We start from the raw sequence: 17733 nt of genomic DNA on the forward strand, positions 1-17733 counted from the left end.
GAAGTAGCCGAATTTTGCACTAAAAGCAATTGCGTCTGTCGATTTGAAATATGCTACGGCTACTTGGCCAATATTGCTTCTCTCATCAGATAGGCTGTCCCGCTGTGTGCACCGAACACCTTTTTTTCCCCCTTAGGGAACCCTTTCCCTCCCCTCGTCATGTCATAATCATGTCATTCGTCGCCGTTGTCGTCCCTAGACGCTCTACGATCCAAATTGCCTGACAATCTGCGCGACCTTGTTTGCAAGCTCGTCTGCCTCGGAACGAGTCGCCGCCTCCGCGTACACTCGGCAGGCATTTTCAGTGCCACTGGCACGAGCAAACGAACGCGCCGATGTGTACTTTTGAACAACCTGGTCAATCTCATCCTGAGCACCAGGTGGGTGGCTGAGGCGTCGCTCGGCATCCGTCGCCTGGAAGAGATCCTTGTTGCCAACCTCGACGCGAACCAGACGGTTGGGCAGGTCGGTGTAGGTCATGGCCCAGTCCTTGAGGGTCCAGCCCTTGTGAGCCAGGACGACTTCCACCATGAGCATGTCGGAGATGGCGTCTCCGACGGTCTGGTTGACCAGGTCCCCGACGGCGGCAAGGGTGTCGAGCGTGTCCTTTTGAGCGGGGGACTGGGGTTCTTTTTCCTTGAAGGTGCGCATGGCCTCCTGGGAAAAGACGACGGTTCCGTGGCCGTTGGCCTCGAAATAGACGCCCACGTCAAATTGGCATGCCGCGTGGTGCAGATGCTTGACGCCGGTGGGGGTGAAGACGACGGGCAGCTGCAAGTGCTTCTCAATGTAGTTGGTGCTGGCGCCGTTGGCGTAGGCAGTTTGCACGACTCCGATGCGTAACTCATCCTCGAGGCCGGCGGAGCGAATGAGGTCACCGATGAAGGAGGCGCAGAGGGAAGAGATGCGGTCACCGTCCAACATGAAGAAGCCGGTGTCTGGGTCGATCCAGTAGTAAATCAGACGGTCGGCGTCGCCGTCAAAGGAGCAACAACGAGCTCCGAGCACGGGCTTGGGGTTTTGGGGGGCCCTCTGCTTTGTCTTGACAAAGTCGGCGCCACACTGCAAAGTGATTAGCAGGGCTAGTCGCAATCGGTAACATGGCAGAGCCGGCTTGCAGCAACTCAAGAATTGATACATACGTCAAGGTTGAGAACCTCGGGCCGCAGGACATCATCGTTGACCACCTTGACGTCGAAGCCGGTCTTGTCCTTGGGGATGAACTTGAGCATCTCGGAGAGCTTGGGGCCGCCAACACCGTTGGCACAGTCCACGGTCAGCCGGCCCTGGACTTTCTTCCCCCGCAAGGCACGGACAAAGGCATCGGAGAATTTCTTGTAGTAGCCAGCCTCGCTAGTTTCGCCATAGGCCTTAGGGGTGCCTTCGGTGTTGACACAGCGGGTCAGGTAGTGCAGCTGGGGAGTCGTCAGAATCTTGTAGTCGGTATATTCGGTGCCTGTAGCTTCCAGGGCGGCGGCCAAGGCAGAGACTAGGCCGTGGCCAGAAGGTCGAGTATCTCTCCCGTAGACAACGCGGCCGGGGGTGTTGAGGTCGATCCTGAGCTGGGCAGCGAGGGCCTTGTAGGCGTCAAGAAGCTCCCTGTCGGAAGAGCAGTTGACCAGGCGGGTAGCGTAGGCCTCCCACTCCTGCTCAAGCATCTCTCCCATGGGGTCGACAATCTTGACACCGTTGTCGGCAGCAGGGTTGTGACTGGCGGTGATCATGACGCCAATGGCTTGGCCATTGAGCTTGCGGCTGCGCAGGCCGGCGAGCAGACCAACACGGAACGAAACGCCCGTCAACAAATCAGCCTTCATCCGAAATCCGGCCGTGCCATACTTGTAGGTGTGGCCGGCAATGATGGGGTGCTTTGCCGACGCTTCGAGGATTTTATCGTCCATGACTGCTGCGTATCTGCGGCGTGTTAGTTGGAGCTCATAACAAGAGAGAGTGTTGTGGTTTGCGGTATGCCTGGCCAAGGGGAGCTGTTGCCGTTTTTGTCCTCTGACGAAGGTCTGCGAGATGGAGCTTTTGTAGCAGGCATTGCAGCTGGACGATCAATTGTTGGGGACAGACGTACCTCGGGAGAAGAAAGGGGGGTGGCCTTGTCCTAGGAGCAGCCTGGGAAGCTGAAGAGGACGATGGAAGAGTAGCGATTCAGGATGCAAGCGTCTTTTAAGACAGGTGGGGTGGCTTGCTTGCTCTTTCTTCTTCTGTCTGGTGGTGGGGTAGTCCCATACTCCGTACTGCGTTCAGTCAACATGTCAACAAGCCCGGTTCGTATAATTTGAGATCTGACGAGGTCCATGTTATCTGCCAGCGCCAGCTCCGCCCACAAGTGAGACGCCGTCTTTTTTCATTACTAAAACGACAGTACGGGGGCTCAAGCCCAAGACCAACACAATCCCAGCACGATGGAAACAAGAGGTGGCCAGCTCGATAAGCTCAACAACGTCGGACATGGAGGGATGGAGGGCGGTTACAGTCTGGAGCAGAAGATGTTTGTGTTTTCATGCCAAGAAGTATACACTAATATACTGTAGCATATTATAGTATACAGCGCGATAGCCAGGTACTGGACCTGGCCAAATACCTCTTGCCTCCCACTGCACTTAGTAGTGATCCTCGATCTGGACTTGAGCTTGCAATACCCAAACAGGCAAGGCTTTACGAAGCACCAGAGGCAGCCCAGCGTAACATTATGGGAGCGAGCGAACCCACAACCCACAACCCACAGCCCACAGCTCTCACATCGTGTCGTCTTGCGACTTTCCCATGACCTCGTTCCCAGTTCCACCTACCGCGAAGCATAGACAACAAGGACACTTGTAACTGGTCACTGGCAAACCAGACTCCATGGCACTCCAGGGCACTCCAGGGCACAGGGATCATAGGCGACCGACCCCGCCGAACACAAGGTGGAGAAGGTAGCATCAGCGAGCAAGCTGGTCTGCACAGAATCCATATGTGAGCAGATTGTGCTCCGTAATACAATACGGACGACGGAGTAAAGGCTGGTGATGGTAAGTGGACCCTTGGCCAGATGCTGCGCGGCAATTTGAACATTCGAAGTCGTCCTGGTGACCTGCCCGTTCTGTTCGACTGAGCCGCGCCAATGGCCGTGGGGTCGCACATGGAAGCTTGCATGATGCGGTGTCGTCATAATAGTGGACGTGTCAACGCGTGGCCAGCTACCTCACAAGTGTGGACGCCTCCTCAGGGCACATCTTGACCCATCAGGCCACGTGCTTTCGTGTCCCCTAGTGCTTCCTCCCGCCAAGACCAGCCGGAAGCCTCGTCTGGTGTACAAGCCGACGCGACGGGGAGCTCTGAGACGCGACTGTTTTCTCAACTTTTTGGTGGTCTCAAGCTGGCTTGTACAACCTCTTTTGGTTCCTTTTGCCTTTTCTTCTTTTCCTTTTATTTTTTTGGAAGCTAAAATCACCTTTGACGCCCTTTCCCGCGTCCATGGCTTGATATTAAATCTCGCCAACCAGCCGCCTCGACGTAATGGAAGAATGCCCCAATCCGCAGCTCCTCGCCTGGGTCAAGGAGTGGCTGGACACAGCACGAGAACGCAACTCGAAAGGCTTCACCACCTATCGAAATGCTTATGAATCTCTCAAAGCATGCCCTCTGGTTCTCCAGCACCCTGCCGAGCTGCAGCAGTTGAAGGGCTTTGGCCCAAAGCTGTGTGAAAGACTGACCGACAAGCTCCAGAAACACTGCCAGGAGAACCAGCTGCCCATGCCAGAGCATCCTCAAGTAAGGAAGGCTGCAGAGAGGGCCCGACGAGACGAGCAAGCTGCTGCTGCCGAGGAGGGCTCCGCCCCAAAGAAGCGCAAGACGCGACAACCCAAGGCCTACGTTCCGGCTTTTCGTTCTGGTGCCTATGCACTCTTGATTGGCCTGTCGACACAACCTGATGACACCACCTCGGGTATGACGAAAGCAGACCTGATTCAAGTCTCACAGCCCCATTGCGATTCTTCCCTCACCGCACCAAGCGACCCGACCAAGTTTTACACGGCATGGAACTCGATGAAGACATTGGTCCAAAAGGAACTCGTCTATGAGAGGGGGAGACCTTTACGGCGCTATGCATTGACCGACGAGGGATGGGAAGTCGCTAACAGGATAAAAGAAACCCGCGAATGGAAGGCAGATAACGGCAACACGGCTTTGCATCATGCCACCTCTGTGCGCCCTGTCCGCTCGCCGTCTGCCGAGATCGAGGTTGTTGCTGAGCAAGACAGTGCAGCCAAGGAGAATGCCATGGACGGCTCGTTGCCCGCTTTCGACCCCATCAGACTGCCCCCTGGTTCGTTTTCTGTTCGTTTAGTTTTGGACGTGCGTGAAGTCCGGGCCAAAACCGATCGTGATTATATGCAAGAGGAGCTGGCCAAACTAGACGCCACACCGTTGATGAGAAGTCTGGAAGTGGGCGACGCGCAGTGGGTTGCCAAGTGTCATGATCCCACACTGCTCCAGAGACTCGGCGCTGAGGGGGACGAGGTGGTGCTGGACTGGATTGTGGAACGAAAGCGCCTTGACGACTTGATTGGGAGCATCAAAGACGGACGATTTCACGAACAAAAGTTTCGTCTCAGGCGCTGTGGCGTTCAAAATGTCATTTACATCATTGAAGACATCACCATCGACCCGCAGATTCTCCAAAGGTACGAGGAAGCTGTGCAGTCTGCCATTGCCTCGACGCAAGTCGTCAATGGGTATTTTGTGAAGCGAACTTCCAAAATGGACGAGACTGTCAGGTACTTGTCGCGTTTAACCGCCATGCTGAAGCGCAGGTACGAGAAGCAGACGTTGCATGTTATTCCTTCTAGGGTGATTACCGCGCAGAATTACGCGCCCATGATGCAGCATTTGCGAGAGACTCAGCCGTCTGTGGGCCATTACATAACGTATCAGACGTTCTCCTCGTTTGCATCCAAATCCGAAATGATGACGCTGCGAGATGTATTTTTAAAAATGTTGATGACAACCAGGGGAGTGACGGGAGAGCGAGCCCTGGAGATTCAGAAGCGCTGGCGCACACCCCATGATTTCGTCAAGGCCTTTGAAGCTTGCGGGCCCGGAGAGACAGGCAAGAAACGCAAGCGAGAGCTCGTGTCGAGCCAACTTGGCCACTTGGTTGGGAGGAAGAAAATCAGCAAGGCGTTGAGCCAAAAGATATCTGAAATTTGGGGTGATGCCTAGTAGCGCTGGCCGGCTGGCATATTGTCTCTTTTCTTTTTCTTTTTTCTTTCTTGAGATGAGACATGCGACATGATACCCTTAGATGAGTGGTACAATCAACCCCTTAATCTTTGACACGCCGCCTGCCTACTGCTTGCCAATGATTCGCTGTACCATCTTCTCGAGCAACGGAATCGGCGCATCGCCGCTGTTTGCCCCCAGAACTCCAGCCAACGACTTTTCGGCATACTTGGCCATCATATCAACCTCTATATTGACCGTGTCGCCCTTCTTTTTCTGCGCCAAAACCACACGCTCCTGCGAGTACGAAATCAGCATGATTTCCCACCACCCGTCAGCATCATTCACATTCGTAACAGTCAAACTCGTCCCGTCAATGGCAATGAAACCCTTGAAGATGATATAGCGCAGCATGTCACGGTTCTTGGGCTGAAATCTAAAAGTCAATGCATTGCCATCCGGTGTCACGGACAAAATCTCGGCCGTGGTGTCGACGTGGCCTTGGACAAAATGGCCGCCCATCCGGGTGTCGGCTCGTACGGCTCGCTCCAGGTTTACGCGGCTGTTTTCAACAAGAGTGCCGAGGTTGGTGATGCGTAGAGTTTCGGGGGCCACGCCAACTTTGAAGCTGTCGGCTGTAAAGGATGTGACGGTGAGGCAGCACCCGTTGACAGCGATGGAGTCCCCTTCGTGGCAGTCTTTGAGGAGTGGTGAGTTTGCGGGGATGGTGAATGTCATGGTGGTGCCGCCGGTGGAGTCATTTTCGTCGAGGTGGGAGACGACTGAGATGTGCTATGTTAGTGATGATTGGGATTGAGGTTGAGCTGGAAAGGATGTACCTCCGATGTCTTCGACGATGCCGGTGAACATGTCGGGCTGCTGTGAGTGAGCGGTTAATGAGTGGTGTGACAAGGCAGATGATAGTCTGGCGACTTGTAGACACTTTTGAATCCTCTAACTGGAACGTTGTCTCTGGTAGACAATGTGGTGCTAAAAGGAGAATGTTCTATGAAACGCGACTCAAATATCAAGGCTCGTCGTGAGGGTGACTCTATTCCCTTTTCTGCGGTGCCGTGCTTCTCAACGGGTCGAGCAGTTCCTCTGCCCCGCCATGACATTGCTATCGATAAGACCTGCCCGCCCAAAATTTTCATGCGACCACTGGAGCTATCAGGTGCCGCCGCCGAGTGGGCAGCAAGCATACCGACCTTCAATATCATTCCATCGCATCGTCACCTTCTTATTTTATTTTTTTCCCGCCTCTTCTCACTTAACTGCTGATAGAAGAGCGAAGCTTATATAATGGCACCCAGTCGGTCAGGACTCAAAAAGGAGTCTAACCCAGGCTCTCTACTCAGCGATGCAGACACCCAGTTTGAGGTAGGCAACCTCGACGAAGCGATTACGCTTGCCTCCAAAGCCTTGGAATCAACCGGCGCCGGGGGCGACTTCGAGCTCCGCGCGCTCAATTTACTCGGCACGCTGCTAGTGGAATCAGGCGAGGTTGACGAAGGACGCAGCTACTTTGAGCGAGCAGTCAAGCTGGACGAGGATGGCATGGCGGACGAAAAGGTTGGCGGCGGGCCGGAAAAGTTCCTCTTCCTCGCGCAGCTGAGCGAAGACGGCGGCCAGGACAGCGTCAAGTGGTTCGAGAAGGGCGCTTCGACCCTGCGCAGTCAGATCCAGAACCTGGCGGGCTTGGCGAGCAGGACCCCCGAGCAGCAGGCCAGCCTGGACGAGAAGCAACAAAAGCTGGGCGGAGTTCTGTGCGCCGTGGCCGAGGTGTACATGACGGATCTCTCTTGGGAGGAGGACGCCGAGCAGCGCTGCGAGGCGCTTGTCACCGAAGCCATGATGATTGCGCCCGATTCCCCCGAGACGTGGCAGACCGTTGCCAACGTGCGCATTTCGCAGGAGCGCGTGGACGAGGCGAGGCAGTCGCTGAAACGGAGTCTGGAGCTGTGGCAGGACTTGCCCCCGGCCCATCCTAGCATCCCCGCGTTCCCCACGAGAATTGGTCTTGCGCGGTTGTTGTTGGAGACGGAAATGGAGGAAGATGCGCTCAAGGTGCTGGAGCGACTGGTGACGGATGACGACCAGAGTGTGGAGGCGTGGTACCTGGGCGGGTGGTGCCTGTACATTGCAGGCGAGAAGCAGAGGGATGGCCAAGGTCAGCAGAATGGAGACGCAAACAGCGAGTGGAGATCGACGTGGTCGACGGCAAGGAAGTGGCTGGGGCAGTGTCTAAAGCTGTATGCCATGTTGGACTATGAGGATGAGAGACTGGGCGAGCATGCCGTCGAGTTGTTCCAGGAGATTAACAAGGAGTTGGGTGAGATGCCGGAGGGTGAGGAAGATAACTGGGAGGCGTCAGGGGACGAAGATGAGGGTGAAGGGGATGACGACGACGAGGAAATGGAGGGTTGAATTCGTGCGAGATGCGACTACGGTCGACTGATTTGGAGGGAAATGGGCATTAGACGGCGTTTGGGTAGTTGCTGCGCGACTTAAAAAGCGAAGGAATAACTGTTGACCTTTGCGAGCGTCAATCACGAATCACTTTTCTTTTTTTTTTTTCAAGAAAGAAAAAAAAAGAGAACGAAGAAATAGAAAAAGAAACAGGTCAAAATTTCAAGGATATACCCAGCCCATTCTCACGTCTCTCGTGCTAGGCTTTATTTTACATCCATGGCTTCCCAAACAATGTCATTCCAAAACTCCAAACAATGCATGACGTCTCCCACATGTGAAATAGCAATCATCAAGCCTCCACCGCCAGCCTTTCCACACCATCCGTCGGTACATCTTCCTCATCGCCCTCCTCATCATCTCCATTCCCAGCCAAGCCTCTCTGCCACAATTGTTTCCCTGTCAACTTGATAGGTTCCTTAACCTTGGCCCTTTTCAACTCGGCCAGTCTCTCTTCTTCCTCCAGCCTTTCCTTCTCCTCCATCTCCTTGAGGAATCCCTCGCGCCACTTGAGGAACGTCTCGGGCGTGACCTGTGTGCCGTGGAATTTCTTGTTTTCTTCCCGCTCTGCTGCTAGGAGGGCTTCCTCGTGGACTCTGGCGGCCGAGTCCTTGCGATCTTGAATGAGTTGTTCAGCGGCTTCTTTCAGGGCAGAGACAATTGTGAATACCATGGCCATGCCGAGATTTTCTTGGATGGTTTCCTGGATAGTCTCGAGGAGTTGTTGTCGGTCGTCGCTGATGCTAAAGTGTTGGTGGGATGGAGAATTCTGGGCAGCCAGCAGGTCGAGGTGGGGGGCGACGTCTGGGTATTCATCTGGGTAGCGGACCTGGAGGATAAACGAGGGCGCTTCTTGGTCTTCCTCGTCGAGGATGTCGAGCGTGATGGACACTTGGAACTCGGTTTCGGAGAGGTCTAATCATTTGTTAGTTGGTAGGCGACAGTCCAGTGGACAGCGTAGTGTACCTGTGATTTCTTCTGGGAAAATAGACTCGAGCACTTCGCGCTCTTCAACTTGATCTTCACGACCCATGGCGATGGATTGGCAGCGAATTGCAATGCCCAAGTGCAGTTGGGGTTGAATTGCCTGTCCAAGATGCGATGCTTCAATTCCAGACAGCTTTTTGGATGCGCGGGCGGGGCAAGCCACTCCCCGTAGCGGGGTTGGCTTTTTGCATTTGGTTCCCTTTCAGGCTTAACGCAGCGCTGACCGCTCGGCAGATTCTCAAAAAAAAAAAAAAAATCTGGAAACTTGGTGGACTAGTAATACAAGATGATCACCGAAGGCTGCTCGCTTTTTTTTTTTAAGAGAGTACGCTACACTGCCACCCAACTGTGCTGCTCTCCGTCAAGATGGCTGCCAAACCTGTTGCCGCGGGGAAAAAGAGAAAGGCCACGCCCAGTGGTAAGGGCAGGTCTGATTCCAAAAAGGCTCGTTTCGAAGAATCCAAGGCTGCCAAGACAGCGTCGGCATCGAGCGACGACTTGTCGGATTCAGACTCTGAGGGTGGCGGCGTCAAGCTGAATGCTGGAGATAAGAAGAAGTCGTCCAACAAGACACATTCCGGTGACAATGGCGACACATTTGATCGCAGTGAGTCCAACAAGGAGAAATAGACGCCGAAGTTGAATTGTGCCACCGTTTTGCTAACAGCGGTGACAGCCGGCCTCACGTCACGCGAATCCCACGCAAAACAAAAGCAATTGGCGCAAGAACGAAAAGCTGCAAAGCCCCTCGCCGACGAGGTGCAGCGCACCAAGAAGATTTGGGAGCGGTTGAGGAGAAAATCCCACGTGCCCAAAGAGGAGCGGCAAAAGTTGGTGGAGGAGCTGTTTGGCATCATTACCGGCCGATGCCGAGATTTCGTTCTCAAACACGACGCCGTTCGGGCCGTACAGACGGCCATAAAGTACGCTACACCGGATCAAAGGAGGCAGATTGCACGAGAGCTTGAGGGGAGCTACGCGCAGCTTGCCGAGAGCAAGTATGCCAAGTTCTTGATTGCCAAGTTGCTCGTTCACAACGACGATGAAATCCGAGATTTGGTTATACCCAACTTTTACGGCAAGGTCCGCAAGCTCATCCACCACCCCGAGGCCTCGTGGATTCTGGACGACATTTACCGGACCGTCGCCACAAAGGAGCACAGAGCCACCTTGCTGCGGGAATGGTACGGCCCCGAATTCAGCATCAAGGAGTTGACCAAGGACACCAAGCTTACCGCGGATTTGAAGGAGATTTTTGCGGCGGAACCCAGCAAACGGGGACCCATCAGAAAGACCTTGTTGGACATGGTGAACTCTCTGGTCCAGAAGCGCATGACGGGTTTCACGATGCTGCACGACGCCATGTTGCAGTACTTTCTCACCACACAGCCGGGAACCGAGGAGTTTAATGAGTTTATCGAAATGGTGAAAGGAGATGAGACTGGCGACTTGCTCAAAAACATGGCCTTTACCAAGTCTGGTGCGCGATTGTCATGTTTGTTGTTGGCGTACGGGTCTGCCAAGGACAGGAAACAGTACCTCAAGGTGTACAAGGACACGGCGGACACGCTCGTTGCCATGTCTGGCGACCCATATGGCCACACAGTCATCCTGACAGCGTACGATGTCATTGACGATACCAAGCTCACAGCCAAGTCGATATTCCCCGAGTTGGTTGGCGAAAAGGACGACAGGCAGGCGCAGAACATTGTCGCGGCGGCCAACAACCCCAATGCCCGGACTACACTTCTCTACCTTTTTGAGGGTTTGTCCAAGTCTCTGTTCCCGGCCAGCCACTCATTTGATCACGAGGTGTTGAAGCAAGCCCACGAGATTCGCAAGACTACCAGCAAAAAGGACGAGGATATTCGACGACAGGAGCTCATTGCCGCCCTTTCACCACAGCTGATGCCAGTCATTGAGCAAACAGCTGCTGATCTGACGGCGACCGCCTTTGGATGTCAATTCATCACCGACGTCCTTCTCTCGGGCACTGGCGACAAGACCAAGGCCCTCGAAGCCATTGCGCAATCGGCTATTGGCGACCCCAAGGAGCAGCCCGCCCAGGACGACCTCAACGCTATTCCTCATATTTCAGCTACACCCTTTGGCGGCCGCATGTTGAAGTCCCTGATTCAAGGCGGCAGATTCGACAAAGCGACCGGAAAGATTATACCTGTGGACCCCCCGCTCAACTTTTCGGATACACTGTACCCTGTTATAAAAGACTACATTGTTGACTGGGCCACGGGACCAAGCTCATTCGTAGTTGTTGGTCTCCTGGAATCCAACGACTTTAGCAGCACTGACGAGTTGAGGAAGACACTCAAGAAGAACAAGCAGGTGTTGGAAAAAGCCGCCACAGAAATGACACCTGATCAGAAGGCGGCCAAGGATGCTCAAGAGGAGAAGACGGACAAGGGAGGAAAGAAGGGTAAGAAGAGGCCCGATGCGCCGGTTGGTAATGTAGGCAGCAAGCTCTTACTAGACAAGCTGTGACAGGGTGGTTTTTATTTTTTTTTTCTTTCTGCTTTAATCTGTGTATAGAAAGCATCAAGTTGGAGCCAAAGTGCTGGGATGGCTTTTAGTTGTGCAATATGATTTGGCGTTTGGACCTGTTGGTGATCAAATAAAGGAAAGTCGGGGTATCTGATGTACTCCCGTAAGCGCAGAATCAGTTGACTTCAAATCTGGCCCCATGTACATGGACAGACAGAACTATGGTCTCCATGTGTACGGGTGACGTTTGGCAAAATCCCGGTCCCCTTTGTTCCGCGTTCCTCGGTGCTGACCGCACAAGCTTGAGCTTTTTTCGTAGCTGCCTGCTGGTTTGTATATGACATACAGATTCATTTTGCCGACCGTGACCAGGGGTTGGTTGAAAGGGCTACACTTGCTCTCAAGCGCACACGTAATCGCTGCTCCCCCCAACGTACCACAGCGTCGTCTCTGAGCTTCGTCACAGGCGCCACAGCCTCGCTTCCCTTGTCTCTTCTCTCAACTCTCTGGCCTCTCCGGCCTCCGCGTGTTCTCTGTGGTCTCTCGTCTCTCTGGTCTCTCTGGTCTCTCTCGCCCCTTGCCTCTTACCCCTTCCCGCTTGTCTACTCGCCCAAGGAGTCTCAAGATACCTATTCAAACTGCGCCGGAATCGCGCAGCTGAAGGGACTGGCTGGCCCGGCTACTTTGCCATGGTTTGTCTGATTGGCCGCCTACATCCACGTTCAAAGTCGCATTGGCATGTGTAGACGTCCTTTACTTTCCACCTCTGCCACGCCCCCGTGTCAGCTTGCCGTGAGATTCTTATTCCTTTGCGTCTTTGCGTAAACGCGCCAGTTGAGCAAGGATGATGGGCGTTGTCTCTGGCCTTTGTCGCCTCTGCACGAAAGCCCGGTCCACATTGCCGGAAACGTTGTGTGCGTGGACGATGCAGCCGTGCCGCCATGCCGCCGTGGGACCGCGGATGTCGAAAATGCCATTTTAATGCCAAATGCCTCCTGATGCAATCGACTGCACGTGGACCTTCCGGCATTGTGTCCCGTGAATCATGATCGAGACAGGAAGCCACGCTGGGAGCCCCATTTCCTGTCTGCAAGTCGTCTGGTTCTTTTTTTTTTTCGCCCCACAGCATTGAACCAGACCCGACATGGCATTTGTGGCCTGTGCCATCACAAGTGACTTTGGTCAGGACTCAGTAGCCAATTCCGACGACAGGCACTGGGACTCGAGGTGACATTCAAGCTTTCCTGTTGGATTGACACCCAAAGGGGATCTCCCGGAACATGGCCGCCGGAAGATCGTGATGCATCGTGATGCACGAGGCGGCTTGTTTCCCGCAATGGCTGTCCAAGAGTAGTCGTGTTTAGCCGTTTTTCTGTCGAGGCCGTTCTGCCCACGAACCAGGTTCACCATGTCGTAACAATGCAGGTCTTATTGAACTCGACGCCTCATTTGGACTACCGACTAGAAGACAAGGCCTTCATATCAAGCCCATGCGGTCAAAAAGGTGCTTCCTGGTACATGGTGCCGACGTGTCCAAAAACTCTCACCCAGGTCGACTTACACGTAGCCTGCCATCCAAGAATGAATATAAATACGTGATACCCTTCCTTCTCACCATGTGCTGTTCCCAAGAATTATACTGCACAATCAGCTTCTCTCCTTGCTTCAAGCTTCACCTTGGACAATCTTTTCAGCTTGGCCCTCGTCCTCAGTCAACCCTTTACATGGATTACATGGATCAAGACCCGGCCGCCTCAATGAGTGTTAATCTCAGTGCCGGAGACAGGTAATGACGTCTCTCATTTCTCTCGAATAATTTTCATCCGGGCTTATGCCTATCACTTGACAGAACGGATACTCGCAACAAACCATCCAAGGAAGAGTCTCAACGCCTCATGGAAGCCCGCCTCGGATCGTGGCTTAGCGACGTTGAAGCCCGATCTGTTGTTTTGAGCGCTCGGCAGTCTAGCATACCAGCCTACAAGTGTCAACGGGCTCAAAGCCGTAACAGCAATAGCCCTTGAATTTGGCTCTGCGGCCACGACAAGACATGGGCCGGCCCAAAAGTAAGTTGAGTCTGTCGCTCTTTGGCTCGCGATACCTTCGACGTGGACCAGACCACGTTCAATTGGTGCTACCTATACAGAAGCTAAGTTTGCCACAGGCTCGCTACAGCTCCATTAGTTGAGAAATAGTTTCGAATTCACTACTGATGGACCAGACCGATCGACGGAAGGGCATGTGTTGGATCGGGCTTACATGACCTTCCGATATTGTCAACAGATTTTCTTCTGACCCATTTCCCGCGCAGTGTTTCGCTACATCTGCCATGTGGGCTTCAAAGAGGCCCCCTCCTCGGTAGGCGCACCTGGCGAAACTCCATGGCAGGATAGCATGTAGACACTAGTTCGGGGCAAAGGTGCCAACTACCTGCGGCCTGTACACTCTGGTCGGTGTAAGAGCATTTAGAGCCGCGGTCATCACTGACGGCCTTGGCACCTAGAGGAAACAATGCATATAATTTACCTTTAATGGTCGAGAAGAGCGCACTCATGACCCTGCCTGCAGATTGTGCTTTCCTCTGGCCTTTGTGACTGTGGTTCTTTGCAGCCCAGGTACGGAAGGCAAGTTTCTGTCCACAGCCTTCTCACATGACGGTTGCTGCCCATATCATTAAGCCACTTGATCTCTTGACCATTTGCTGGAAAATCGTACCCCGACGTGTAATCTTTAGATGGTCCGCAAACTTTGTCCCTTTAGGCTTCTGGGAATACGCTGTCTTTGGATTGCAATTTCCCAAATATTGCCAATGATTGAGATGGGTAATACTCGGATATTTTAATTGGCTCCACGCGGAGGACTGAATTAATGACATTTTTTACTTCATGTTGAGATACCACGGGCTGGGGGGGTTATGAATGAGACCATGTCGTGGACATGAGACACGGCTGCATAGACGACGCTAGAACCTCTCATGTATTTGACCAGATCAGGTACCTGGCTACCGCGCTGTACATTAAATACGTCATGGTATATTAGGGTATACTTGTCGGTGGGCAAAGACATCCTGCCACGAACCGTAAATAGTTAGAGTGCGTTCGGCAAGAAAAACAGGCGAGTTTCTGACATTCCACTAAGTAACTTGATGCCTCCAAGGGGTCTCTGACTTGCCGTGTTCAATGTTGTGACTCAGCCTTCACATTAACCTCTTGAACGGCTCGAGCACACGGCAAGTGATGTACCGAACCATCCACTAGGCACATCACAGCTTGTTTCGCACAATCTTCCCAAAGAATCCACCAGCAGGAGCGCCTCCTGTATTTCCCGACTTTGATCAAGGTCCCTACATCCCGAGCACATCGACAGTAGGGCTCTAATAGAGGTGAGACTTCCACGTCGACAAAGGGGCGAGCCATCCCTTGAATTGAGTGCATGTCCATAACCCGGCTGAGATTTTACCGTCACGCTGCACACCGGGTTTTGTCCGGGGACCACATGTTATACATTAGGTCAGGTCATGCACCAAGACGCTAATCGAGCTCAGAACTGCTTCTTCCCGCCTGTGGCGCGGTGAGATGGATGCAGGCTCAACGTTCGGGCAGAGCCGAGCCAGAAGATAGCCATTCGCCTCCACGCAGCCAGCTTGGCCGTAAGGATACAGCTCGTTTACCATACTTCAAATACATGAATGCAAGCGACGGTTACATTGTGGAAGAAAGGTGAATACGGTGGCTATACAAGAGCTTCCACGTAAAACAAGCATCGATTGAAATGTGCATAGACCTAGCTAGAGCGTAACGAGGGATGAAGGGGGGGGGAAAGACGTAGGCGAAGCCTGCCGTAATTGTATGAGAGGCGAGTTGCTCGTGGCAAGGATCCCAACATTGAAGCAAAGCATTCCCCTTGAAGCACTTCAGGGCAGCACTGTCAACCTAGGAGCTATTCTATGGAGAGGAATCTGGTTCTTTGTGGGAATCCAGGCAATCAATCCAAGGATTCGTAGGCAATCCTGCGGGCTCAAAAATCGCGACTAGTAGGCTGTTTCTGTGCCATGGCCATGTACGTATTTGCCAAAGCAATTCTTCGCCTTCTTGCCCCATACGAGCAGCATGGCAGGGATGAGCAAAATGAAAAAACAAAGGATGGCCACTAAAATATGCATGTTCCTCAGGCCCATTCCACTGATCCAAGGCGTGAGTGTGAAAAGAACAACCACAGAGAGCACGTTGCGTGAGAAGACGATGCCAACCATGGCACTGCCAATAATCTGCGTCGCCGTCAGCCTGGTTGTTTACGTGGTAGCTGAGCCGCTGCTGTAATCATGGCAACCACTTACATCGTGATAACAGTCCATAGCATAAGACAGCGCAACGCTTCCCGTGACTCCCAAATTGAAGCCCAAGATGCCAAAGCCCACTGCGATCAACGGCCAGGGAGTTCCCTGTGAGGACAATACGTTAGAATTTTTGCCTGCACAGCTCAACGTTTCCGTTTTCTGCTCTCTCTTCTTTTGGGTCGCTTACATATGCTATGCCCAATCCAACCATGAGAAGACTAGAAGGCATGAGGATAGCCGAGGGCAACGCCAGCCACAGCCGCATTTCCGGCTCGTAAACCCCATGATTCCTCTTGGACAGCCATACAATCGACTTGTCGTTCAGATATCCGCCAACAAAAATGCCAGGAAAGGTTCCTATAAACGGCGCAACGCTCATAAGACCTATGCCCGAGGAGGTGAAGTTGTATGGCGGCTCCAGCAGATATGTTGCCTGGACAGACGTAACAATAGCAAACATGGCAAGGGTTGCAGCATATGTTAGAGCCGTGTAAGCTATAGCGGGAAAGGTAAACAGTAGCCTGAAGGGCTGTAATATATCGCCATAGATTGAGCCCTCTGTTTTGGTAAGTAGCGCCAGGCGTTTACTTATGGGCTTCATGGGGATTGCGGCATCCAGGACGACGTTTGATTTTGTCCGCTCCACTGGCTTGCCGATATCCTTTTGAGGAGAGGACAGCACCTCCTGTGGCGTGATCTCTGGTCCATACTGCCCGGGCTGTTTTTCAAGAGTGGCAGGGTTTGGGGACTCAGCGTGTCCCTCTATGGCGGGTAAGTACTTGGACTCCTCGAAGAAGAAGAGGATGAACACCAGGCCTACGCCGAGCAGAATCGTACACCACCACCATATCCATCTCCAACCCTGACTTTGAACCACGTATCCTGCGGCCACTGGGCCGAGGAATGCCCCAGTGGCAACGGTAAAAAGATAGCAGCCGTTCATGACGGCGTGGTGGTGGACGAAGAAAAGGTCGGCAATAGTAATTTGCACAATGGACTCACTGATAGCGCCCCCGAGCCCGGCAAATAAGTTGCTGATCCAAAAATCTGCCTTGGTTTGCGTCCGGGCGGCCCAGATACTGGCCGCGACTTGGACTGAGGTGCTGAGAATATAAAACGGGCGCCGTCCATACTTCTGTACTAGAGGAACGAAGATGAAACACCCGACAGCCAAGCCAGAATAGTTGAAGGCTGCACCAGCATTCAACACGCCGATGGAGAAGCCTAGCTCTTCTTCATATGCCCCCCACGCCGTGAATGAGATGTCGAGCAGAACAAAAGTCATGAGGACATAGAAGGATACGATGGTAAAATTGACCGCCTTCCGCCACGTAGACCAATTCAGAGGATCATTCGGATCAGAGGTTGGGATTGGATGAAGAATAACCCCCGTGCCAGACTCGTTCACTGCAGATTATTCCATTAGCGCCGTTGCATCCCGCGGGAACACTTGAAGGATACTCAAGAGCGCATACATTCGTTAAGATTGACGGTTCCAGGGGCCCAGAATGGATCATCCCGGCCGTGACCGGATGGATTCGTTCCATCTTGGAACTGACTCATCTTCGAGATACTAGCCGCGTGGTTCAATGACGAATAGACGGACCAAAGTGATGAATTTGTAGGATGCTGGAGGAGGGAGGAGACTCTGAAATGACGGAACTGGTAGTTGCTGCTTGTTCCTTCGCAATTCAGCTCTCCATGTCAGAGGCATCCGGTCAACGGCGGGTGAAGTTCAAGTTTGCATCGACTGTGCACTTATATCTGCGTCTGGTGCTCTCTTCCTAGCACTCCACGTTTCGCCCTTGACGACCAAAACTTGGGGTACTCCGTATTTCCACTATCTTTCCCCAGCCACGGCTTCTCCTATTCGGAAGTCGGAAATCTGGGAACCGCACCAATAGACCCAGGTGAGATTAATTTGTTACCTTATCACCTCTTTGCGGGAAGGGAGGGGGACCCCCGGCCCCGTGGACGCCAGCCATTATCTTGTGAAAGATTGGCTATCTCTGGGCATGGCTGTACTATCTTGAAACGGATAGCCTTGCAGCCACCCACAGCTTACGATGCTGTCCAGCATTACCGAAGCGAGTAAAGTGGCGCCCTTGGTATGATGAATATTGGATGGCTGTGCGGGGCCAAAGAAGTAATTCGTCGCCGCTCTGCCGTGTCCCAAGTTTGCCAAGCTAAGTAACCTGGGGAAGTCGGCAGTGATCCACAGGGAT

At 53.2% G+C, this 17733-nt stretch overlaps 7 protein-coding genes across 8 annotated transcripts; 3 read left to right on the forward strand and 4 right to left on the reverse strand.

Annotated features, from left to right (window-relative positions):
- Positions 1–19: 19 nt before the first annotated feature.
- On the reverse strand, positions 20–2208 carry J3458_003329 (uncharacterized protein). The gene is made up of 3 exons (XM_007813448.2): positions 2081–2208; positions 1143–1914; positions 20–1062 (listed from the first exon to the last, which is right to left on the reverse strand). Exons 2-3 carry the CDS (start codon positions 1899–1901, stop codon positions 205–207), a joined length of 1617 nt encoding a protein of 538 aa, XP_007811639.1. The 5' UTR covers positions 1902–1914; positions 2081–2208; the 3' UTR covers positions 20–204.
- A 532-nt stretch (positions 2209–2740) lies between these two features.
- Positions 2741–6256, forward strand: MUS81 (Crossover junction endonuclease mus81). Its single transcript, XM_007813447.2, has one exon. It carries the CDS (start codon positions 3511–3513, stop codon positions 5215–5217), a length of 1707 nt encoding a protein of 568 aa, XP_007811638.2. The 5' UTR covers positions 2741–3510; the 3' UTR covers positions 5218–6256.
- On the reverse strand, positions 5344–6087 carry RIB5 (Riboflavin synthase alpha chain; the record flags this gene model as incomplete). The annotated part of the gene is made up of 2 exons (XM_007813446.1): positions 5344–5999; positions 6057–6087. 2 exons carry the CDS (start codon positions 6085–6087, stop codon positions 5344–5346), a joined length of 687 nt encoding a protein of 228 aa, XP_007811637.1.
- J3458_003332 (uncharacterized protein) lies at positions 6251–7865 on the forward strand. The gene has a single exon (XM_007813445.2). It carries the CDS (start codon positions 6520–6522, stop codon positions 7642–7644), a length of 1125 nt encoding a protein of 374 aa, XP_007811636.1. The 5' UTR covers positions 6251–6519; the 3' UTR covers positions 7645–7865.
- On the reverse strand, positions 7866–8804 carry GIR2 (rwd domain-containing protein). The gene is made up of 2 exons (XM_007813444.2): positions 8653–8804; positions 7866–8601 (listed from the first exon to the last, which is right to left on the reverse strand). Exons 1-2 carry the CDS (start codon positions 8717–8719, stop codon positions 7979–7981), a joined length of 690 nt encoding a protein of 229 aa, XP_007811635.1. The 5' UTR covers positions 8720–8804; the 3' UTR covers positions 7866–7978.
- Positions 8805–8975: 171 nt separating this feature from the next.
- puf6 (Pumilio homology domain family member 6) lies at positions 8976–12379 on the forward strand. The gene is made up of 2 exons (XM_066117691.1): positions 8976–9280; positions 9350–12379. The coding sequence occupies exons 1-2, from the start codon at positions 9040–9042 to the stop codon at positions 11170–11172; spliced, it is 2064 nt and encodes a 687-aa protein (XP_065977481.1). The 5' UTR covers positions 8976–9039; the 3' UTR covers positions 11173–12379.
- A 2435-nt stretch (positions 12380–14814) lies between these two features.
- Positions 14815–17375, reverse strand: J3458_003335 (uncharacterized protein). 2 transcript variants are annotated; one of them, XM_066117692.1, is made up of 4 exons: positions 16984–17375; positions 15696–16915; positions 15509–15613; positions 14815–15439 (listed from the first exon to the last, which is right to left on the reverse strand). In XM_066117692.1, the coding sequence occupies exons 1-4, from the start codon at positions 17069–17071 to the stop codon at positions 15203–15205; spliced, it is 1650 nt and encodes a 549-aa protein (XP_065977482.1). In that variant the 5' UTR covers positions 17072–17375; the 3' UTR covers positions 14815–15202. The 2 variants fall into 2 exon arrangements, with proteins under 2 accessions (XP_065977482.1, XP_065977483.1); XM_066117693.1 differs by having other exon boundaries at positions 14834–15613.
- Positions 17376–17733: the final 358 nt, after the last annotated feature.

The sequence above is a fragment of the Metarhizium acridum genome, assembly GCF_019434415.1.
Source record: "Metarhizium acridum strain ARSEF 324 chromosome Unknown scaffold_13, whole genome shotgun sequence".
NCBI classification, from domain to species: Eukaryota; Fungi; Ascomycota; class Sordariomycetes; order Hypocreales; family Clavicipitaceae; genus Metarhizium; species Metarhizium acridum.